The 24,671-nt window shown below is 40.8% G+C and overlaps 1 protein-coding gene and 1 long non-coding RNA gene across 7 annotated transcripts in view; one reads left to right on the top strand and one right to left on the bottom strand.

The window, feature by feature from the left end:
- mertka (c-mer proto-oncogene tyrosine kinase a) overlaps positions 1-20,676 on the bottom strand; it is a 37,294-nt gene extending 16,618 nt beyond the window's left edge. For 2 of the 6 annotated variants that reach the window (XM_040001278.1, XM_040001281.1), the window contains exons 1-5: positions 20,335-20,673; positions 19,640-19,931; positions 19,454-19,554; positions 4,943-5,234; positions 4,757-4,857 (exon numbers count right to left, since the gene is read on the bottom strand). In XM_040001278.1, coding sequence (XP_039857212.1) covers positions 4,757-4,857; positions 4,943-5,234; positions 19,454-19,554; positions 19,640-19,931; positions 20,335-20,416 — 868 coding nt within the window. In that variant the 5' untranslated portion in view covers positions 20,417-20,673. Of the gene's footprint in view, positions 1-2,184; positions 2,375-2,448; positions 2,565-4,756; positions 4,858-4,942; positions 5,235-5,637; positions 5,935-9,141; positions 9,332-9,405; positions 9,522-19,453; positions 19,555-19,639; positions 19,932-20,334 lie in introns of those variants that run through there. The other 4 variants (XM_040001282.1, XM_040001279.1, XM_040001277.1 and 1 more) reach the window with 4 other exon arrangements.
- Positions 10,903-11,338, top strand: LOC120714804. The gene is made up of 2 exons (XR_005691510.1): positions 10,903-11,123; positions 11,204-11,338. It is a non-coding gene; the product is annotated as an uncharacterized LOC120714804 (long non-coding RNA).
- Positions 20,677-24,671: the final 3,995 nt, after the last annotated feature.

Below are 24,671 nucleotides of genomic sequence, written 5' to 3'. Positions count from 1 at the left end.
GAGGTGGCGTCTAATACCGGACCTGACATATAGACACAGACAAACAGGCACACACAGATACGAACATCCATTCCGACCCCCATGCACACATATGCAAATATTCAGCACTCACCCAACCTAGAGACAGACATAGAGAGACACTAACACACAATCACACTCCCCAAACTTACTCTGCACCCCAGATCTAGGTACCCTTACCCCTAGAGGGGTAAACTGCACCCAGAACCAGGAGGTGTTACCCTTTTCCCTGGGGTGGAGAGAAGCAGACTGCCCCCGACTCCACAGTAGCAGGGAGGCCCCACATTCCAGACCCCAATCGGACAGCCAACTCCTCCTCCCAGCACCCCCGCCCCGACGGGCAACAGAGAACGGGGGTGTAAAGACTCCAAACCTCCCTCCGCCCATTCATATGTAGTGTTGATGCATGTGTGTTCTAAGGTGCATTTAAAACCATGGAGCTACCTGCCAGAGAGCAGTGGGTTCAAAATGTATTCTTGAGAGGAGTCGAAAAAGCAACGCTTCAACGTCCATCAAGCTTTCTTCTGTAGATTCTTGTTTGGCATTATTGATTGATGGCCACATTGCATTCCTCATTGTAAAGCTTCACCAAACATTATCAGTGTTAACGGTTACATTTTAACTTTCTCTCTCCTGACCAGTCAGCACTCTCCTCTGGAAACACCTGTGGAGTGGGTTTAAACTCAAGAAGGATTTTTGAGACGATATCATATACTAGATATTACTCAGTTCTTTGTGCAACTTCACAGAATGCAAATTCACAAGTGCTTATACTTTCTGATAACAAATCAGACCATCTCCAAAAGTGCATCAGCATCTTCTTGACAGATGTTTGTATCTCCTTCCTCTTTCAGGTACGAGGTTTGACACAGTATTACATGCAGTTTAATTCCTGTGTAGGATCACTCATTCTCACATCCTGATTGCCTTTTCCGTGGAATACTTACTTGTGCAGTCAAGATATGGAAAAGGAGGAAAACAAAAACTTAAAGTAAATGTTTGGTTTTGAAAGTTAGATCCATAATTTGCTGGACACAGACACACATGTTGTAGTTTTGTCCCTGTACACCACTACAGTGGATTTTAAATCAAACAATCAAGATAAGATTCAAGCACAGACTTCCAGTTCAAATGTTTTTCAAAAAAAATAAAAAATCAGAGGCTCAAAAGTAATTGTACAAAGTAACATAAACCTAAATATAAGGGATGTTTTAATACTTTAATCCTTTACAATTAATGACTGCCTCCCTTGAAATACTCTCCCAGGCCTTTACTGCAGCTGCTTTCAGTTGCTTCTTGTTTGTGGGTCTCTCAGTTTTGTCTTCAGTAACTGAGAAGCTGACTTGACCACTGAAGAATATCCCATTTCTTTGCCTTGAGAAACTCTCTCTGCTTGTGCAGTGTGCTTTGGGTCATTATCCACCTGTACTGTGAAGCACTGTCTGATTGGCTGTGCAGCATTTGGTTGAATCTGAGCAGAGATCATGGCCCAGCACACTTAACAGTTCATTCTGCTACTTATATCAGCAGATACATCATCAATAAACACCACTGATCCAGACTCACTGACAGCCATACATTGCTATAGCGCCATAACATTGACTCCACCATGTTTGACTGATAACGTAACATGATTTAAATCATAAGTCTCCCTCATTTGCACATACATTAATTCTGGCCTCATTTTTAAACAGTGAAAACTATGCATTCAACCTGTGCATTAGTATGAGTACTTTAATTTGTCATGAAATATCAAGGGAGTAGGCATCACCTTGTCAGTCAACTGTCCAATTATTTTCTGAACAGTGCTTGCTGTGGGCAGATCAGGTAGTTGTGCAAGTGCTGAAAATTCCAGTTATTATTGCACTGCAACTGTGAGCAAGCTTACATTAAGCACATTTTGGATAGTAAAGTAGTCAGTTAATTACACAGTGCTCCTGAAAGCTAAACAAGAATGATGGGAAGGAGGCAGGAGCACAACACACAGGTCCTGTATTGTAAATATCATCATCGTTTGTAAGACAAACACAGACTGAGCATTTTTATATGCTGGGTTTTAAATGCTGGGATGAGTTTAATTTCATTTAGGAATACTTTGCATTGTTAAAGTTTTCTTGGTGTGCATTATAATTCAACCTTCAAATCGTTCCTGTAGCATCAACACACCTCCTTCTGTGGTGTTGCTCTCGACCCACTTGCTGTTTGGAGAGGCGCCCTGTTCGTTACTGCAGGAAACACTCAGGTTGTACTTCGTCATAGCCTGCAGTCCAGGGACTTCACTGTGAAAAGGCGGCACTGTGACGTTGATGAACCTGGTGGTCGTCACTTCCCCTTCCCTCCGACTGACCTCTCTAACCTTAGATCGGAGAACATGTGATCAGTATGACGCTGTAAAACAATGGCACAGTTTGGATTAAACATGGGGCTTACTCTGATTCGGCACATGGTGAGTGGAGAGAAGCCATCGTGCTCAGGAGTCCAGCTCAACGTCAGCTTATTGGACTGCCTCTCTGTCACAGTAACATGAGTGGGAGGTCTGGGACGAACTAGAAAACACCAAAAAAAAAAAAAACCCAACCCAGTATCAGCTACCATCTTGTAAAGCATTGGCATGGGCTTCATAACACTGACGTGTGCTTCTCTGGATGTGGTGATGCCCTTTGTGTTGTTAGCTTCACAGCTGAACCGAGTGTATTTATCCACACCTGCAGTTGAGATTTTTGAGTGAATCATGTAGCACTTGAGTGCAGCGTGAAACAAAAACAACCAGTCTTCAAGGTTATGACAGCACTGACTCAGCCCTGCTGTTATTAATCTATAATACAAAGGCAGAGCACAAACCAGCAACACACATCGTCGCCACTCTCAAACTGATTTCTTTATGTGTCAAAGATGAATCTGGGGCAAGACTGGCATGTCATTCTCAATGAAGAAGTGAGAGTGAGACCCGGCTGAAACATCATAGGAAAAAAAAAATCTCTGTTAAGAATGATTCACTCCTTGGGGGCGCTAGTGAGGCATGTGCGCGTGAAGTCCCTCGGGATAGCTGGTGAAAATGTGTTTGACGTGCTCAAACACATTTTTTCGTCAAATTCATAACCTGCTGATTACTGTGGATATATTTCTTGGAGCTTCTCGACAATGGTGAAGCCCAAACTTCGAACGTGAGTGAAGTTGGCCCCCCCACCTTCTTCAAATCCAACAAAAGTGGTATCAAACTTTTGTGCTACGTTTGTGCTGGTTTGTGCTGCACCATGTCTTAGATTTTAATGATGATTTTAACCATGATTTTAATTGTGTGTTGGACCCCTACCTTGACAGGTCTTCTTTAACTAAGCAGGTCAGGAACAACTCCAGTGCTTTTCTTAACACTTTTACTGATAATTCGAATGTGTCTGATGTTTGGAGAATTGCAAACCCCACTGGTAGGGATTACTCTTTCTTTTCAACTAGGCATAATTCATATAGTAGAAGTGACTACTTTCTTTTGGATGCCAAATTAATGCTGTATGTCATTGACACAAAATATCACAATATTGTCATCTCTGATCACTCCCCTGTCACATTAACCTTAAACATCCAAAATGCAACTAGACCACAGCAAACATGGAGGCTTAACTTCGATTGGCTTAACCCTCTATAGGATTTTCATGAATATTTCGAAACACGGATCTCTCTGTATTTTGATGTAAATGACAACTCAGAAACTAAGCCTGCTACACTTTGGGAGGCCTTTAAGGCCTATTTAAGGGGTGCTATTATCTGTTTTGAATTAGCCAGAAGGAAGAGTAACCGGGCTAAGCTCCTTGACTTGGGCAGGCAAATTAAAGATTTGGATAAAGAGAACGCCCAAATGCCATCCACTATGCTACATAAATAATACTGTCTTTAAAATATGAATATAATAATCTACTCTCAGCAAAAATCCCACTACTGTTGATAGTAGTGGGATTAACTGTGAAGTTCAAAGGATTATGGTTTCTCCTCAGATTCAAATGCTGCAAAACTGATCAGAGAGCTCATCACACTACAAATGGAATGAAGGTCCAAAGCACAATAAAAGCAATCCAAGAGTTTCTCAAGCAAAAGAAATGGGATATTCTTCAATGTGCAGGTCAGTCACCTGACCTCAACACAATAGAGCATGATTGCTCTTATTAAATACAAATTTGAATAATAAAAGACATCCACAAGCCTAGAGCCTCTGTAAATGGACTGGGTATAAAACTGGTTTGAATTCTTAGTTAATGCAATTTTTTTTGGTAAAAGCAGTAGAATTAAAACTGGATGTCTGCGCTTCAATCTCATCTGGATTGTTTGATAATGACATAATGACAGTGTAGTGGTGTACAGAGAAAAAACTAAAAATTTGTTCAACAAATTAAGAACCTAACTCTAAACTGTTTGTTTGTTGATAGAGAAACCAAAATGCAGCGTGTCTCGTGGCCTGTTGGTTAAGGTTCAAAATTGAAACACTGTCAACCAAATGTTTGCTGCCCTTATTTTTCCGATCACTTTCAATGGTCATAAGAATCTGCAAAATGTGGTGTTTTGGGAAAATTTACAGTCTTAATGCTAAACTAGCCTAATCCCCAGACTTGTAAAACTATATTGTTATGTTCTTGTCCTCTGGTTGCTTGACAAATGTTGGCAGACCTAAGTCAGATTAAAGAAGTGTGAAAGAACTGCGGAACGCGTGGACAAAGAAGTTTTGAATACTCTGGATACTAAAACTCACCTTCTACCCGAATGCTGATCGGATCAGACTCTACCAACATGTTGCTGATACTCAGTCGGCATCGATAATCTCCAGCATCCACTCTCTGCACATGTTTAATGCTGTAATATGTAATGCATACGGACACTTCAGTTTATGTACCTAATCTGTCATATCACACACATTTCACCTTCATGTGATACATACATGACAGTGGAGAGGAGAGTTGATACCCCATCTGTGATGGAGTGGAGCTCATACATCACCACATGGATGTTTGGCAACAGCTCCTTACTGTCCTTCACCCACAGGATGGCGGGCTCCAGTCTGGTATCAGGAATTTCAATGGAACAGTTCAGTTTGGCTTCATGGCCCTCTGACAGCTGAATGGTGCCTACTGTGGGCTTAAAGCGGAGTTTCCTGAGCTCATCTGGACTCAGATACATCCGAGAAACAACTCGAGGTATCACAAGAGGCTCCGAGGTCCTGGAAGGTTGTGCTGTTTACAAAAGGCATGTTAGCTTATGTTAGAATGAATAAATGGTAAAATGGAAATACAGTTTATGCAGTCAGCATTTTTGAAACTTTTCTATGAATTATAACTCACGGGATTTTTAATTTATAGCTATCCTGACGCGCTCTCACTCCCACCGTTCCGTTTATGCCACATTTTGTGACTTAATTAAAAAGCAAAATGCTACAAAAAGAAATCCAAAGAAACCTTCTCGGTTTTCCAGCGACTGATACAAAACTATTTAACCAGATATTTAAATTTGTCCCAGCTGCGGTCCGTCATACTCTCTGCAAAGTAGTGGACAGGAGACCAGGACCGAGCTCTGAACTTTACGAGAATGATGTCAGTGCAGCAAAACACAGTCTTTGAAAGAAAATTAACAACTTACCGCTGACGGGAATCCACACAAGTATTGCTATAGTCGTAGAAAACAAAACCACCCAATCGGGTTTTTCTGATTTCTTTGCCATGACCGGTCCCGAGAACTTAAACTGCTTCTTTTCGTCCCACAGCACAGGTCCGCAAGCGTTTTAAATATGACGGGATTGTGCCAAAACGCACAATTCAGCTGCGACAATATCCAACATCACCCAGCAGAGTGGCTTCAGCGTCGCTTGTGTAAATAGTTGCAACACCACGTAGCTGAAGAGGGGGAAAAACGTTTACCAAGTGGGACGTCACAGATGGAATCCCACGAAGGCGGGACTGCGTGTGGAAATACTAGCGACTATACAACATATAGATGATATATCTTTATGCTGTCTGTGGGAAATACTGAAAGTCAGCCTGAAGTCAGCTGTAAAAGCAGGATTATTACAATCACTCAATAAAACTAGATAATATAGTTAGTATTTATTTTTCTGTTATTTCTTTTCTATTGTTTTCTTAATTTCTATTGAAAAAAGTTGCAAATAATCTGTTACCTAATAAGAAAAACGTATATGAAACCTACAGAGGAACACAAGATCTCTTTAATCTTAGCGTTACAAAAATAACAACAAAACAAAAGCTACTACTAAATCAAACTACTCCACCACGTGGTCACTTTTGCTACTGATCTTCCACAAATAGAATAAGAATCCAAGGTTCATTTAGAAGCTGTTGTTGAAATTTCAGTCATATTCTAGGAACGCTGTTCAGTTACTGTTGGAGTTTAGGGTGCTTGTTTTTATCACATTACTGTATTTTCTCGTGAACAGTAATGCTGAGAGTCAACATTTTTTCTTTTTTTATTATTATTATTGTGTATTTTATTTTTATTTTTTTTCACTTGTTACATACGGGACAGACATGACTAGGGGAAAGGAAAGGGAGCAAGAAAGACAGGGAGTAGAAGGAAAACAGCGGGGAAGAGGAACCGTGCGACTCTCTCGGAAAGAGCTGAGGAGAGCCTGAGATGAGGGGTCACCCAGCAGCCGAATAACAGAAGCCAGAGGGGTGTGCAATGACGTGCCTGTGAGCTCCGCCAGCAGCCACCTGTGCCAGAGTGGACCAAGCCCCAGGTCCAGAGGCAGAGGGTACCCCACCCCCGAAGGGGCCTCACTGACAAGCAGTCACTGGGAGTGAGCTGGTGCGTACCTGAATGCCCAGCCCCGAACACCAAGAACCACCAATGCACCGATGTCTGAGGGCGTCAGCCACCAGCACTGGGAGTGGTGGGGGGAGATAGCATCCATACCTTGGAGGGCCTGAGATGTCCCTAGAGAGGTGGCGTCTAATACCGGACCTGACATATAGACACAGACAAACAGGCACACACAGATACGAACATCCATTCCGACCCCCATGCACACATATGCAAATATTCAGCACTCACCCAACCTAGAGACAGACATAGAGAGACACTAACACACAATCACACTCCCCAAACTTACTCTGCACCCCAGATCTAGGTACCCTTACCCCTAGAGGGGTAAACTGCACCCAGAACCAGGAGGTGTTACCCTTTTCCCTGGGGTGGAGAGAAGCAGACTGCCCCCGACTCCACAGTAGCAGGGAGGCCCCACATTCCAGACCCCAATCGGACAGCCAACTCCTCCTCCCAGCACCCCCGCCCCGACAGGCAACAGAGAACGGGGGTGTAAAGACTCCAAACCTCCCTCCGCCCATTCATATGTAGTGTTGATGCATGTGTGTTCTAAGGTGCATTTAAAACCATGGAGCTACCTGCCAGAGAGCAGTGGGTTCAAAATGTATTCTTGAGAGGAGTCGAAAAAGCAACGCTTCAACGTCCATCAAGCTTTCTTCTGTAGATTCTTGTTTGGCATTATTGATTGATGGCCACATTGCATTTCTCATTGTAAAGCTTCACCAAACATTATCAGTGTTAACGGTTACATTTTAACTTTCTCTCTCCTGACCAGTCAGCACTCTCCTCTGGAAACACCTGTGGAGTGGGTTTAAACTCAAGAAGGATTTTTGAGACGATATCATATACTAGATATTACTCAGTTCTTTGTGCAACTTCACAGAATGCAAATTCACAAGTGCTTATACTTTCTGATAACAAATCAGACCATCTCCAAAAGTGCATCAGCATCTTCTTGACAGATGTTTGTATCTCCTTCCTCTTTCAGGTACGAGGTTTGACACAGTATTACATGCAGTTTAATTCCTGTGTAGGATCACTCATTCTCACATCCTGATTGCCTTTTCTGTGGAATACTTACTTGTGCAGTCAAGATATGGAAAAGGAGGAAAACAAAAACTTAAAGTAAATGTTTGGTTTTGAAAGTTACAGTAGATCCATAATTTGCTGGACACAGACACACATGTTGTAGTTTTGTCCCTGTACACCACTACAGTGGATTTTAAATCAAACAATCAAGATAAGATTCAAGCACACACTTCCAGTTCAAATGTTTTTCAAAAAAAATAAAAAATCAGAGGCTCAAAAGTAATTGTACAAAGTAACATAAACCTAAATATAAGGGATGTTTTAATACTTTAATCCTTTACAATTAATGACTGCCTCCCTTGAAATACTCTCCCAGGCCTTTACTGCAGCTGCTTTCAGTTGCTTCTTGTTTGTGGGTCTCTCAGTTTTGTCTTCAGTAACTGAGAAGCTGACTTGGCCACTGAAGAATATCCCATTTCTTTGCCTTGAGAAACTCTCTCTGCTTGTGAGTGTGCTTTGGGTCATTATCCATCTGTACTGTGAAGCACTGTCTGATTGGCTGTGCAGCATTTGGTTGAATCTGAGCAGAGATCATGGCCCAGCACACTTAACAGTTCATTCTGCTACTTATATCAGCAGATACATCGTCAATAAACACCACTGATCCAGACTCACTGACAGCCATACATTGCTATAGCGCCATAACATTGACTCCACCATGTTTGACTGATAATGTAACATGATTTAAATCATAAGTCTCCCTCATTTGCACATACATTAATTCTGGCCTCATTTTTAAACAGTGAAAACTATGCATTCAACCTGTGCATTAGTATGAGTACTTTAATTTGTCATGAAATATCAAGGGAGTAGGCATCACCTTGTCAGTCAACTGTCCAATTATTTTCTGAACAGTGCTTGCTGTGGGCAGATCAGGTAGTTGTGCAAGTGCTGAAAATTCCAGTTATTATTGCACTGCAACTGTGAGCAAGCTTACATTAAGCACATTTTGGATAGTAAAGTAGTCAGTTAATTACACAGTGCTCCTGAAAGCTAAACAAGAATGATGGGAAGGAGGCAGGAGCACAACACACAGGTCCTGTATTGTAAATATCATCATCGTTTGTAAGACAAACACAGACTGAGCATTTTTATATGCTGGGTTTTAAATGCTGGGATGAGTTTAATTTCATTTAGGAATACTTTGCATTGTTAAAGTTTTCTTGGTGTGCATTATAATTCAACCTTCAAATCGTTCCTGTAGCATCAACACACCTCCTTCTGTGGTGTTGCTCTCGACCCACTTGCTGTTTGGAGAGGCACCCTGTTCGTTACTGCAGGAAACACTCAGGTTGTACTTCGTCATAGCCTGCAGTCCAGGGACTTCACTGTGAAAAGGCGGCACTGTGACGTTGATGAACCTGGTGGTCGTCACTTCCCCTTCCCTCCGACTGACCTCTCTAACCTTAGATCGGAGAACATGTGATCAGTATGACGCTGTTAAACAATGGCACAGTTTGGATTAAACATGGGGCTTACTCTGATTTGGCACATGGTGAGTGGAGAGAAGCCATCGTGCTCAGGAGTCCAGCTCAATGTCAGCTTATTGGACTGCCTCTCTGTCACAGTAACATGAGTGGGAGGTCTGGGACGAACTAGAAAACACCAAAAAAAACCAACAACCCAGTATCAGCTACCATCTTGTAAAGCATTGGCATGGGCTTCATTACATTGACGTGTGCTTCTCTGGATGTGGTGATGCCCTTTGTGTTGTTAGCTTCACAGCTGAACCGAGTGCATTTATCCACACCTGCAGTTGAGATTTTTGAGTGAATCATGTAGCACTTGAGTGCAGCGTGAAACAAAAACAACCAGTCTTCAAGGTTATGACAGCACTGACTCAGCCCTGCTGTTATTAATCTATAACACAAAGGCAGAGCACAAACCAGCAACACACATCGTCGCCACTCTCAAACTGATTTCTTTATGTGTCAAAGATGAATCTGGGGCAAGACTGGCATGTCATTCTGAATGAAGAAGTGAGAGTGAGGCCCGGCTGAAACATCATAGGAAAAAAAAAATCTCCGTTAAGAATGATTCACTCCTTGGGGGCGCTAGTGAGGCATGTGCGCGTGAAGTCCCTCGGGATAGCTGGTGAAAATGTGTTTGACGTGCTCAAACACATTTTTTCGTCAAATTCATAACCTGCTGAATACTGTGGATATATTTCTTGGAGCTTCTCGACAATGGTGAAGCCCAAACTTCGAATGTGAGTGAAGTTGGCCCCCCCACCTTCTTCAAATCCAACAAAAGTGGTATCAAACATTTGTGCTACGTTTGTGCTGCAAAAATTTTATTTGTGCCGCTATCATTTTAAAGATATTAATAAAAATTTCTAGAGGTCATCAGAGGTCAACCAGCCCCCCCACATCAATTAAATCAAACAAAATGGGTGTCAATCAACTGTGCTACGTTTGTGCTGGTTTGTGCTGCTAAAATTGTTGTTTGTGCTGCTTCTGTTTTAAAGATATTAATGAAAATGTAAAGGTCAAAAGGTCAACCAGCCCCCCCCCCACATTACCCAAATCAAACAAATTTGATGTCAAACTTTTGTGCTACGTTTGTGCTGGTTTGTGCTGCACCATGTCTTAGATTTTAATGATGATTTTAACCATGATTTTAATTGTGTGTTGGACCCCTACCTTGACAGGTCTTCTTTAACTAAGCAGGTCAGGAACAACTCCAGTGCTTTTTTACTGATAATTCGAATGTGTCTGATGTTTGGAGAATTGCAAACCCCACTGGTAGGGATTACTCTTTCTTTTCAACTAGGCATAATTCATATAGTAGAAGTGACTACTTTCTTTTGGATGCTGTCATGGTCCGCGGCCCGGCGTCCGAGGTGCTGATGGGATGCCCACGGGCGTGGCTGCTAACTCCACACCTGCATCCCATCCCAGGCGATCACCAGGTGGACTATTTAATCCTGCCCAGCCTGCTGCTCCACGCCAGCCCGTAGTCGCCTCTCAGCAGTAACGTACACCTGCGGGAAAGCCCTTATGAAAACGTATTCGTCTGAACTAGCACTAACTCTGCCCTGTGTACTCAGATCACAACTCGGCGTGTTTTGAGCCACCTGCCTGTCCACCTGCCCGTCTGGAATTTGGATCACGATCAGCACTCGCCGCCTCGACTTTTCTGGAGCTCCCCCGCGGACCCTCACCCCTCCCTCCGGCTCCCTCGGCCCCGCTATCATCGTAAGACGCATACTCTACCTCCCCTCGTATGCTGCCATTTCCCCGCACCCCAATAATCCTTTTTCCTTTTTCTGTTGCAGCCTCCCACAGTCCCGCTCTCGGCGTTCCTGCGCGACTCACCTCCCGGTCCTTCGGTTTCTCTGGTTCCACGCGTTTTTCCCTTCTACCCTCCCGGGACACCTTCAGTTATAATAAAGTTTATTTTTTTTCTCATACCCCGGTGTGTGTGTGTGCTCTGCTTCTGGGTCCAGCTTGTGCGAGGAACTTCGGTTCATGACAGATGCCAAATTAATGCTGTATGTCATTGACACAAAATATCACAATATTGTCATCTCGGACCACTCCCCTGTCACATTAACCTTAAACATCCAAAATGCAACTAGACCACAGCAAACATGGAGGCTTAACTTCGATTGGCTTAACCCTCTATAGGATTTTCATGAATATTTCGAAACACTGATCTCGCTGTATTTTGTGGTAAATGAAAACTCAGAAACTAAGCCTGCTACACTTTGGGAGGCCTTTAAGGCCTATTTAAGGGGTGCTATTATCTCTTTTGAATTAGCCAGAAGGAAGAGTAACCGGGCTAAGCTCCTTGACTTGGGCAGGCAAATTAAAGATTTGGATAAAGAGAACGCCCAAATGCCATCCACTATGCTACATAAATAATACTGTCTTTAAAATATGAATATAATAATCTACTCTCAGCAAAAATCCCACTACTGTTGATAGTAGTGGGATTAACTGTGAAGTTTAAAGGATTATGGTTTCTCCTCAGATTCAAATGCTGCAAAACTGATCAGAGAGCTCATTACACTACAAATGGAATGAAGGTCCAAAGCACACTAAAAGCAATCCAAGAGTTTCTCAAGCAAAAGAAATGGGATATTCTTCAATGTGCAGGTCAGTCACCTGACCTCAACACTATAGAGCATGATTGCTTTTATTAAATACAAATTTGAATAATAAAAGACATCCACAAGCCTTGAGCCTCTGTAAATGGACTGGGTATGAAACTGGTTTGAATTCTTAGTTAATGCAATTTTTTTGGTAAAAGCAGTAGAATTAAAACTGGATGTCTGCGCTTCAATCTCATCTGGATTGTTTGATAATGACATAATGACAGTGTAGTGGTGTACAGAGAAAAAAACTAAAAATTTGTTCAACAAATTAAGAACCTAACTCTAAACTGTTTCTTTGTTGATAGAGAAACCAAAATGCAGCGTGTCTCGTGGCCTGTTGGTTAAGGTTCAAAATTGAAATACTGTCAAGCAAATGTTTGCTGCCCTTATTTTTCTGATCACTTTCAATGGTCATAAGAATCTGCAAAATGTGGTGTTTTGGGAAAATTTACAGTCTTAATGCTAAACTAGCCTAATCCCCAGACTTGTAAAACTATATTGTTATGTTCTTGTCCTCTGGTTGCTTGACAAATGTTGGCAGACCTATTGATTTTACAAGAAAATATTTCATGGAACACTGCTAAGCTTTAAAATAATGTAGAGTAGGTCTGACAGTAAGTAAAGTAAGATTTGAAGTTTGGTGGGAAGGGGTTTTCTCAAACAACTGATTATTAATTTAAAACATTCCAACAACATCTGGATGTTTCGTTTTCACTGTGAGAAAACGTTTCTTCACCCATCCCAGTGACTTCTTCAGACCGAAACTAGTACCATTGCCTAACAATGACCTCACGACCCATTGTTAGTCAGTGGTACCATTTTCAGTCATTATATAGATGCACTGTTTATAAGGTTGGGGAAACCTGCAGGCAGTCATGAGAAAAAAAAATAAGCCTACATTGATGTTAACATTAATGTAGAGCGAAATAATCAGTTAGTCAAGACAAATTACCTGAATTCTCTGGTTAATTCTGTTTTAAAACTTAAACTAATGTCTTTCAGTTCTGTCCTGATCTAACACATAAAGTGATATGAACATGACAACTTTAGGGAACATTTCGTACTGGGTGTTTTATACACAGTCTCCCATTTTCAGGGACTAAAAGTTTACTATCAGTTGAATGATAAGAACTTTCATGGTCAGGGTAGGCCTTTCATTTCATGACAAATGAAGCAAACATAATATCTGGAGTTGATTTGAAGTGTTGTGGTTGTATTTTATAGCTTTTCTTGTAATTTTAAATACAAGACCAAAGAGATGTCCATACCGGTGAGGGGGGCCATCATTAGGCTGATGAAACAAAATGAAGCTATTAGAGAGACAGCACAATTCTTAAAAAGAAGCAATAAACTGACCAGTTCAGGAACAATGAAAGCCCTGAAAGACCACAGAGGACTAAAGTGCGTGATCACAGAATTATTTCCATGGTGAAGAAAAACAGCTTCAAAACTACATCTAATCAAGTCAAGAACACTATCAAGGAGGTAGACGTAACAATATCACGATCTACGGTCAACAGACGTCTTCAAAAATTAAAATACAGATGGTTTATAATAGACAACGAACTACTGGTCACACTGAAAAACAAGAAGGCCAAATGACACTTTGCTAGAAAACATCTAAAAGAATCTGACCAGCTCTACAAAAAGTTTTGTACAGATGAAACCAAGGTTAACTTATACCAGAAAGACATAAAGTAAAAGTATGAAGAAGGAGAGAAACAGCTGCTGGTCCAAAATGTCTGTGACGGTTCTCAGTCATCCAAGTCATCGTAGTCTATGGAGCTTGGAAAGAAAAGCGTCTGGACTTCTTTAGGTTTCTCTCACATCCTGGGCCATTTGATCTCAGTAAATCACATGATAAGGTGGGGTTAGGTTTTACAATGGGTTAACTCGAAACCTTGGCTGATTGTGACCCACACCTTGGCTTGTGTGATTGGGTAGAGGATCAACAGGGGGTCAATAACCCTCTTGGGAATTAGCGGTTAACAACATGGTCACTTTACTTGGACGTTTTCTAACTGTCTTCATTGGAATCTGCTTTCAAGGTGAGTAACATTGGTCTTAACTATAAGGAAAGAGAGCTACAAAAGTTGGAACATGTTTTGAATTTATGGCATGAGGTGTCTTTTTCTATTTTACCAAAATGTTTGTTTTAGCTAATGTAACTTTAGCCGACAAGGTCCAGCTTGTGTGTCATGACAAAACTTAACCCAATAAACTGACATATCAGAATCAGAATCAGAATCAGAATCAGAAAGGGTTTTATTGCCAAATGTTGAGCAGGTTTACAACATTAGGAAATTGCTGCGGTGCTTCAGTGCAAACATACTGTCATAAATTACGCTTAAATAGACATGAAAATAAAAATAAGAATAAGAATTAAAAGTGCTACGTAGATAGATATATACATGAGTGCAGGTGGTGATCAGTGCCAAACATGGAATGATGCAGTGAACACAGCGTAGGGTCATGTGTTAGTGGTGGGAACAGTCATACGGTTATTGTTCATGTGTCCAACAGCAGAGGGGAAGAAACTGTTCTTATGGCGAGAGGTTCTGGTGCGAATGGACCGGAGCCTCCTGCCTGAGGGGAGCAGGTCAAACAGACTGTGTCCAGGGTGAGAAGGGTCAGCTGAGATCCGAGCTGCATGCCCCGGTGTCCTGGAGGTGTACAGGTCCTGCAGAGATGGGAGTCTGCAGCCAATCACCTTCTCAGCAGAGCGCACAACACGCTGCAGTCTCTGTTTGTCCCTGATAGTGTCTCCAGCGTACCACACGGTGATGGAGGAGGTGAGGATGGACTCGATGATTGCAGTGTAGAATTGCATCATCGTCCGTGTTGGCAGGTTGAATTTCTTCAGCTGCCTCAGGAAGTACATCCTCTGCTGGGCTTTCTTAATGACGGAGGTGATGGTGGGCTCCCACTTCAGGTCCTGGGTGATGGTGGTACCCAGGAAGCGGAATGAGTCCACAGAGGTGATGGGGGTGTCAGTCGGGATGATGGGGGGGAGTGGAGCTGTGTGCTTCCTGAAGTCCACAATAATATGGCCTTTTTTATGGGTTTAATGTAGCACGGACAAAATCAAAAGTATTGTGCCTCTAGCTTTAAGGTTTCACATTCAACCACTGTTGCGATATTAGCAAGCTAATTCAGCTAATTAATAAAGCTCATTTCATATTGTCTCTGTACTTGTAAATTTCTTTCAAGTTCACAGGCTGTTGTATTTTGGTGGAAGTTCATTTTGGCAATATTTCCAATAACTGACTGGGTTCAAAAATAACTTTTGGCAGGACTGCTATGCTTGTTGTCATCTGTTTACCCCTATGTAATCACTTAAGTTGTTATGTACTGCTGCATGCTAAGCTGCAAGAGTGCACTGAGGATTGAGACAAAATATGGTCTACAAACCAGCATTATATTAGTTTTTATCAGATTGTCCTCCAGTGTGATTATTTCTTGCAGTAATGATATTGTACAATTATTACTTTCCCTGAAATACTTTATGATTAACAACAGCTCCATATTTTTGAACTCTTGTGATCAGTATGACCAAATTGTGTGAGTTTCCATACTAATAATTAATAATGAATAATAACTAATAATTGGTATCAGAGACACTGATTTTTGGCATGGTATACTGCAGAAGTCCCTTGGGTTGTTTCTGATTGTGTGTGTGTGTGTGTGTGTGTGTGTGTGTGTGTGTGTGTGTGTGTGTGTGTGTGTGTGTGTGTGTGTGTGTGTGTGTGTGTGTGTGTACATAATTTAGCTTTTAATTTAACTGCATTCCCTGTGTTGTAACAATAATAACATTGTTTATATACAACAATATAATTATAACATATATCTTTATTTTATTTTAGGTCTGTGAAGCCAAACTTGATGCTGGGCATTTATTTTTGTCAATGGAGTCAAATGGTAAGTTACCTTTTGTGTACTTTTTCATACGGGAAACACCACAGATTATATTGTAATTTAATAGCTCTGTAGAACAAATGATATAAAGATTGTAGTGTCAGGGTAACTTCTTAAGAAGTAATATTGCGCTATCGATGATCACATGCAGGTGGCATAAACTAAATATTCAGACACGCTACCAACAAATGATTCATTAACAAAAGCAATGGAGCAGACTTTTTAGGGTCTTGTGGTTGTAATAAAATCCATAACTGAAGGTTTGTCACATAAGAGTCGTTTTCACACTCATTCTACTTTAAAAGATTTCAAGACAGAGCTTGTTGTTCTCTGAACATCCTTGTTCACTTAACAGCAGATAACGTGCATCTTTTTGTTTGTTTGCTTATGTGTGTGTGTGTGTTTTCTCTAATGGGCCTCAGATGACAGTTTGCTTAAATTTAGGTCTCAAAGCATTTTTTAAAAATTCTGCCTGTACTCCCCACCCCTCTTCTTCCATTGCTCAGGCTGACGCAGAATTTGCCCATCTCACATCTGTTGACCTGAAAGGGTCCCGCTTTGCTGTGCTTGACCAATATGGAGAGGTTCATGGAACTGTACAAAACCAAGAGCGGCATAGCAGGGCTATAGGCTCATAAAATGCTTCGATGATGATGTAAGTGTTCAACTGCTAAATGTTCTCCTTTGTTTAAGTTTTAGGTTATCCAGTTCAACTGATGAACTCTTTCAAAGAAAGTTGATAAGTAAAGTCTGTCATCATATTTCACAACTGGACACTTAGTGTGTTAACTTTTACAGAATCGGTGTATATTGGTGATAGGTTGGGTATCATATTCTGCTTGAATGTGCTGATCAGCCTGACTCAAATTAAAAGATATCAAAAATATTAAAACAAACAAGACAGGAGTAATTGACCCAGTTATCTCCAATGATAATCATATATTGATGGAATTATTTAGCAAAAAGCTGTGAATTTGTAGCTGTCTACATGCTTCATAAATACTGTTTAAAAAGTTTTATTGTTTTCTTTTTGACTTCTTTGACCAGAGCTCTACACAAAGGAAGAGGACTGAGGACCTCATTTTCTTAAGGAAGATCCCTCACACACTTTCAAGACTGTGAAGGTTAGCATCGTTTCTTTTAGTTAATTCAATAATTACACCACCAGAGTGGATTTTAAATCAAACAATCAAGATGTGATTGAAGTGCAGACTTTAGGCTTTAACTCAAAGGGTTAACACCCTACTCCCTGTGGATGCCACAAGATAACATCTATACTCTTTCCTTACCAAATGTATTCAAAGGAGCTTGCAAAGAAAAGCGTCTGGACTTCTTTAAGTTGCTTGAAGACGTTTCACCTCTCATCCGAGAAGCTTCTTCAGTTCTAAGGTCAAATGGTGGAGAGTCCCAGATATAAACCTAGTGGGAGTGACCCCCCACAGAGGGACAAAAGGACCCCCTGATGATCCTCTAATCACCTGAGCCAAGGTGGGAAACTGGGCGTGGGTCCCAATCAGCCAGAGTTTCGGGTGTGTTCATTGTGAAACCTGGCCCCACCTTATCATGCGAATTCCTGAGGTCAGATGGCCCAGGATGTGAGTGGGCGTTAAGGCGTCTGGGAAGGGATCTCAAAACTGGATGGACTGCTGAGTCTTGTCCTGTACAGAAGAGCCATCTCCACAGGACAAGACTCAGCAGTCCATCTGCATCTTAAGGATAAAGGACACTCTTTCGAGGATGCCAATGTTCACATTTTGGACAGAGAGGACAGATGGTTTGAAAGAGGAGTGAAAGAAGCCATCTATGTCCACTGTGAGCGACCATCTTTGAACAGAGGCGGGGGTTTACGACACCAACTCTCTGCCATCTATAATCCAGTTTTGAGATCCCTTCCCAGACGCCTTAATGCCCACTCACATCCTGGGCAATCTGACCTCAGGAATTCGCATGATAAGGTGGGGCCAGGTTTCACAATGAACACACCCGAAACTCTGGCTGATTGGGACCCATGCCCAGTTTCCCACCTTGGCTCAGACGATTAGAGGATCATCAGGGGGTCCTTTTGTCCCTCTGTGGGGGGTCACTCCCACTAGGTTTATATCTGGGACTCTCCACCATTTGACCTTAGAACTGAAGAAGCTTCTCGGATGAGAGGTGAAACGTCTTCAAGCAACTTAAAGAAGTCCAGACGCTTTTCTTTGCAAGCTCCTTTGACTACGATGACCTGGATGACTGAGAACCTTCACAGACATACCAAATGTATTATTATGAGATCTGTGATACTGGATTTGGTCTGGGTTTCAGAGATACTAACTGGCAAACTAGCATTAATGTTAGTTTCTTGTGTTTACTCATGTCTTCACCAGGGTCTTTGATATTTCGCTGCTGTACTGTTCACTACAGCTTTGCGTTTGATTTCTCACATTGTATATTGTAATGGCTGAGATATTAGGTTATTTAAGGGGTTGCAGTGGCTACTACAGCTGTCGGGGGCAATACTTTGGTGAAATGTCCTGGACCCTGGAAAAGAGATTGTGTAGACTGGGTAAGCAGTTAAAGGTCACTGGCCCAGAGTCATTGGACAGCTGGGTAAAGGTGGATGTTGATATTCAGTGCCAGTTATGCAACCTGTCCAGCCAACCTGCTCTTTTTTCATGCTGTTAATATAAAGGGGGAAAAAATCTGTTACTGATTAAAGAAGCATTGTCTGTGGAGCCACATTCTGATCCTGCAGTTTAGCTTCAGTTTGCACATTTCATGTATTCTCAGTTACATTTGACTCAGAGCACAGCCAATATTTAGCACAGGTAAATTTAAATTTAAATTTTTGTTCGCATTCTGCAAATGAAGACATGCTCTGTTAATTATGAACATGGTCTTTGTTTAAAGCAAGAAATGGATTTGTAACATGGGGGTGCATATCTCATTCTGAAAAAAACTGTTACCCAAAGTCAATCACCATCATCCAAGGCATCAGTATGGCTCTTCTTTGGAAAGACATGAATTCTAAAGCACAAGGGACATTGTGTATTTTTCTAAGTCAAGTATGGTAAATATTTTTTTGTTCTTTTTGTCTTTGAACCCTTTTATAACCCACAGATATTGAAGACATGTTTACTAAGAGTTGAAAGTTGGCATTGTGATGGTGAAAAAAAAAAGGCATCATCGATGTGTTGGTTGTCCTTTATGCGGCAGTAATCCTGTCTAATCTGAGGGATGTCCTGAGTGCCATTTCCATGCTGATGGGTCTTCTTTTTGCCCTCAACATAGACTATCCAAAGGAACTTAAGTACACCTTTGAAGTCATTCAGAAGGTCGTCATGAACATTGGTGGAAAGCAGTGCTCCTCGCTTGTGCATGGTCTAAGAAACAGACTCTTGCGGAAAGTCATGCAGACATGTCCTCTGGTTGCTTGACAAATGTTGGCTGACATAAGTCAGATTAAAGAAGTGTGAAAGAACTGAGAAACGTGTAGACAAAGAAGTTTTGAATACTCTGGATACTAAAACTCACCTTCTACCCGAATGCTGATCGGATCAGACTCTACCAACATGTTGCTGATACTCAGTCGGCATCTATAATCTCCAGCATCCACTCTCTGCACATGTTTAATGCTGTAATATGTAATGCATACGGACACTTCAGTTTATGTACCTAACCTGTCATATCACACACATTTCACCTTCATGTGATACATACATGACAGTGGAGAGGAGAGTTGATACCCCATCTGTGATGGAGTGGAGCTCATACATCACCACATGGATGTTTGGCAACAGCTCCTTACTATCCTTCACCCACAGGATGGCGGGCTCCAGTCTGGTATCAGGAATTTCAATGGAACAGTTCAGTTTGGCTTCATGGCCCTCTGACAGCTGAATGGTGCCTACTGTGGGCTTAAAGCGGAGTTTCCTGAGCTCATCTGGACTCAGATACATCCGAGAAACAACTCGAGGTATCACAAGAGGCTCCGAGGTCCTGGAAGGTTGTGCTGTTTACAAAAGGCATGTTAGCTTATGTTAGAATGAATAAATGGTAAAATGGAAATACAGTTTATGCAGTCAGCATTTTTGAAACTTTTCTATGAATTATAACTCACGGGATTTTTAATTTATAGCTATCCTGACGCGCTCTCACTCCCACCGTTCCGTTTATGCCACATTTTGTGACTTAATTAAAAAGCAAAACGCTACAAAAAGAAATCCAAAGAAACCTTCTAGGTTTTCCAGCGACTGATACAAAACTATTTAACCAGATATTTAAATTTGTCCCAGCTGCGGTCCGTCATACTCTCTGCAAAGTAGTGGACAGGAGACCCGGACCGAGCTCTGAACTTTATGAGAATGATGTCAGTGCAGCAAAACACAGTCTTTGAAAGAAAATTAACAACTTACCGCTGACGGGAATCCACACAAGTATTGCTATAGTCGTAGAAAACAAAACCACCCAATCGGGTTTTTCTGATTTCTTTGCCATGACCGGTCCCGAGAACTTAAACTGCTTCTTTTCGTCCCACAGCACAGGTCCGCAAGCGTTTTAAATATGACGGGATTGTGCCAAAACGCACAATTCAGCTGCGACAATATCCAACATCACCCAGCAGAGTGGCTTCAGCGTCGCTTGTGTAAATAGTTGCAACACCACGTAGCTGAAGAGGGGGAAAAACGTTTACCAAGTGGGACGTCACAGATGGAATCCCACGAAGGCGGGACTGCGTGTGGAAATACTAGAGACTATACAACATATAGATGATATATCTTTATGCTGTCTGTGGGAAATACTGAAAGTCAGCCTGAAGTCAGCTGTAAAAGCAGGATTATTACAATCACTCAATAAAACTAGATAATAGAGTTAGTATTTATTTTTCTGTTATTTCTTTTCTATTGTTTTCCTAATTTCTATTGAAAAAAGTTGCAAATAATCTATTACCTAATAAGAAAAACGTATATGAAACCTACAGAGGAACACAAAATCTCTTTAATCTTAGAGTTACAAAAATAACAACAAAACAAAAGCTACTACTAAATCAAACTACTCCACCACGTGGTCACTTTTGCTACTGATCTTCCACAAATAGAATAAGAATCCAAGGTTCATTTAGAAGCTGTTGTTGAAATTTCAGTCATATTCTAGGAACGCTGTTCAGTTACTGTTGGAGTTTAGGTGCTTGTTTTTATCACATTACTGTATTTTCTCGTGAACAGTAATGCTGAGAGTCAACATTTTTTTCTTTTTTTATTATTGTGTATTTTATTTTATTTTCAGTTGTTACATACGTGACAGACATGACTAGGGGAAAGGAAAGGGAGCAAGAAAGACAGGGAGTAGAAAAACAGCGGGAACATGGCATTTAGTTGTTTAGGAAGGGGGGGAAGTTTTAGGAGTGATGTGAGAGATTTTTGACGTTTAGCGAAAATCTTGTGTAGTTAGTGTGTAGTGTAGTCAATAGTTTTGTTGTGTGTGTCAGAACAATGAGGTGACTACTGAATGTTACAGGTGTTACAGGAGTGCTAAATCTCCTGTTGTCAGGCCTGCAGGTATCAGGCTGTTGTTCTCCTTTATCGCATAGTGGCATAAATAATTTGTGTGGCATCAAATTTGATGGAGAACACCTGATTGTTCTGTAAATATTTTGAAATGTTTATTTAAAAAAAAAAAAAACCCACCTTGGCTGCATTTTTAGTTAAATAGCACATATTTCAGTTCAGTTCATTTTTACTTCAAACATTTCAAACGTGTCTTCACAATCATTACAAGATATCATTCCATTATTTGTTTGAAAAGGAGTAGGCAGAAGTATATACTTATCTGTCCCTACCCAAATTTGCAGATTCACAAGTTATGGAAAAACAAACAAACAAAACAAAAAAAGAACTACAACACCGTTACCAGCAACATTACCATCCTGGGTTAACCCTGTTTTCTTCATTCTTATACTTATTTAAAATTAGGTTTTTATATTTTAATTTTAACTGGTTTATGTTTTTGTAACACACCCAAAGAAAGACTCTAGGTCTGACCAACCGTCTCAGTCGTGGGCAAAAAGATGACAGTCAATAAAATTCTAAAAGATAATTTGACAAAAAATATCAAAAGATAAAAGATAAAACAGTCCAGTGTCCCATTTATGAATCGTATAAAAACACACAGTCCCAAGGCCAGAGCCAGCTATGCCACACGGCCAGTTGCACTCCACGTGTTGCCTTTAAAAGGGTTAGAAGTTGTCCTTGGAGACCCACCAACCTGCAAGCATATAGCCAGTGGTCACTCTAGCCTCTGCAACTCTGCTGCCTTTAGGCTGTGGCATATAATAGACCCTGGCCTGCACAGAGAGACAAAACAACACAGCAGTGTTTGTAGTGTGGGCTATAAGTAGACCAGTGTATCAGTGCAATCAAGTACACCTGCCTCTAATTAGTCCATATGTCTGTATATATATATATATATAATGTTCTTCCTCTTACCCCCCCCCCCCCCCCCCCCCCAATTTTTGCACATGTCGAGGAGCGTGTCAGGCTACATTTCACTGTGTGTTATACTTGTATAACTATGCATGTGACAAATAAAGAACCTTGAACCTTGAACCTTGAACCCCATTCCAGCCATTGGCTCACCAAAAATGTGACACACACACAAAACCACTCCCAACCCAGTGCAACTTCACACAATAATATGGAGCTGAATTAACACAGGCACATTAGACCATGTTACATTTTTACTTTCTTTTATTTCTTCTGTTAGACTGTTCCATAATTTAACTCCTGCAATTGAGATAGACATAGTTTTTAAAGTTGTTCTAGCACTTTGTATTTTTAAATTCCATTTCCCTCTTAAGTTATACCCACCTTTTCTTTTTATGAACAATTTACATGTCTTACATACATTTCTTTTGGAAGCAATTTATTTCTTACTTTATACATTATATCTGTGGCAAGATCTGAAAACTAGTGTTCACAAATGCTGTCCATCTAATCTGACTGAGCTGGAGCTGTTTTGCAAAGAAGAATGGGCAAGGATTTCAGTCTCTAGATGTGCAAAGCTCGTAGAGACATACCCTAAAAGACTGGCAGCTGTAACTGCAGCAAAAGGTGGTTCTACAAAGTATTGACTCAGGGGGTTGAATAATTACGCACACCCAACTTTTCAGTTATTTATTTGTAAAAAATGTTTGGAATCATGTATGATTTTGGTTCCACTTCTCACGTGTACACCACTTTGTGTTGGTCTTTCATGTGGAATTCCAATAAAATTGATTCATGTTTGTGGCTGTAATGTGACAAAATGTGGAAAATTTCAAGGGGGCCGAATACTTTTGCAAGCTACTGTAAACTTCGACTATTAAAGTGAACCATTGTTATACCCTTTTCTACCTTGATTTTCTTTTTAAATTGAATTCATTCCTCATTGTAAAGCTTCACCAAACATTATCAGTGTTAACGGTTACATTTTAACTTTCTCTCTCCTGACCAGTCAGCACTCTCCTCTGGAAACACCTGTGGAGTGGGTTTAAACTCAAGTAGGATTTGAGAGACAATATCATATACTAGATATTACTCAGTTCTTTGTGCAACTTCACAGAATGCAAATTCATAATTGCTCATACTTTCTAATTACACACCAGACCATCTCCAAAAGTGCATCAGCATCATCATGACAGATGTTTGTATCTCCTTCCTCTTTCAGATACCAGGTTTGAGGTCTGTTTGACACAGTATCACATGCAGTCTAATTCCTGTGTAGGATTACTTATTCTCACATCCTGATTACCTTTTCCGTGGAATACTTACTTGTGCAGTCAAGATATTGAAAAAGAAGAGAACAAAAACTTAAAGTAAATTTTTATTTTTTAAAGTTAGATCCATAATTTGCTGGACACAGACACACATGTTGTAGTTTTGTCCCTGTACACCACTACAGTGGATTTTAAATCAAACAATCAAGATGAGATTCAAGCACAGACTTCCAGTTTATTTATTTATTTTTACAAAAAAAAATAAAAAATCAGAGGCTCAAAAGTAATTGTACAAAGTAACATAAACCTAAATACAAGGGACATTTTAATACTTTAATCCTTTACAATTAATGACTGCCTCCCTTGAAATACTCTCCCAGGCCTTTACTGCAGCTGCTTTCAGTTGCTTCTTGTTTGTGGGTCTCTCAGTTTTGTCTTCAGTAACTGAGAAGCTGACTTGACCACTGAAGAATATCCCATTTCTTTGCCTTGAGAAACTCTCTCTGCTTGTGCAGTGTGCTTTGGGTCATTATCCACCTGTACTGTGAAGCACTGTCTGATTGGCTGTGCAGCATTTGGTTGAATCTGAGCAGAGATCATGGCCCAGCACACTTAACAGTTCATTCTGCTACTTATATCAGCAGATACATCATCAATAAACACCTCTGATCCAGACTCACTGACAGCCATACATTGTTATACAGCGATAAAATTGCCTCCACCATGTTTGACTGATAACGTAACATGATATAAATCATAAGTCTCCCTCATTTGCACACACATTCATTTGGGTCTCATTTTTAAAATGACAGTGAAAAGCTATAAAATTAAGATTCAACCATGCATTCAACCTGTGCATTAGTGTGAGTACTTTAATTTGTCATTAAATAACAAGGAAATAGGCATCGCCTTGTCATTGAATCACTTGTCAGTCTCAAAATGGAGTACTGAAATTTCTGTAATTCTTAAATGCAAAAAAATAAAAAAAAATAAAAGCCA

The sequence above is a fragment of the Simochromis diagramma genome, unplaced genomic scaffold (assembly GCF_900408965.1).
Source record: "Simochromis diagramma unplaced genomic scaffold, fSimDia1.1 OVJJ01000421.1, whole genome shotgun sequence".
NCBI classification, from domain to species: domain Eukaryota; kingdom Metazoa; phylum Chordata; class Actinopteri; order Cichliformes; family Cichlidae; genus Simochromis; species Simochromis diagramma.
The sequence above is the reverse complement of the archived record's forward strand: the minus strand, read 5'-3'. Positions and strand labels throughout refer to the sequence as shown.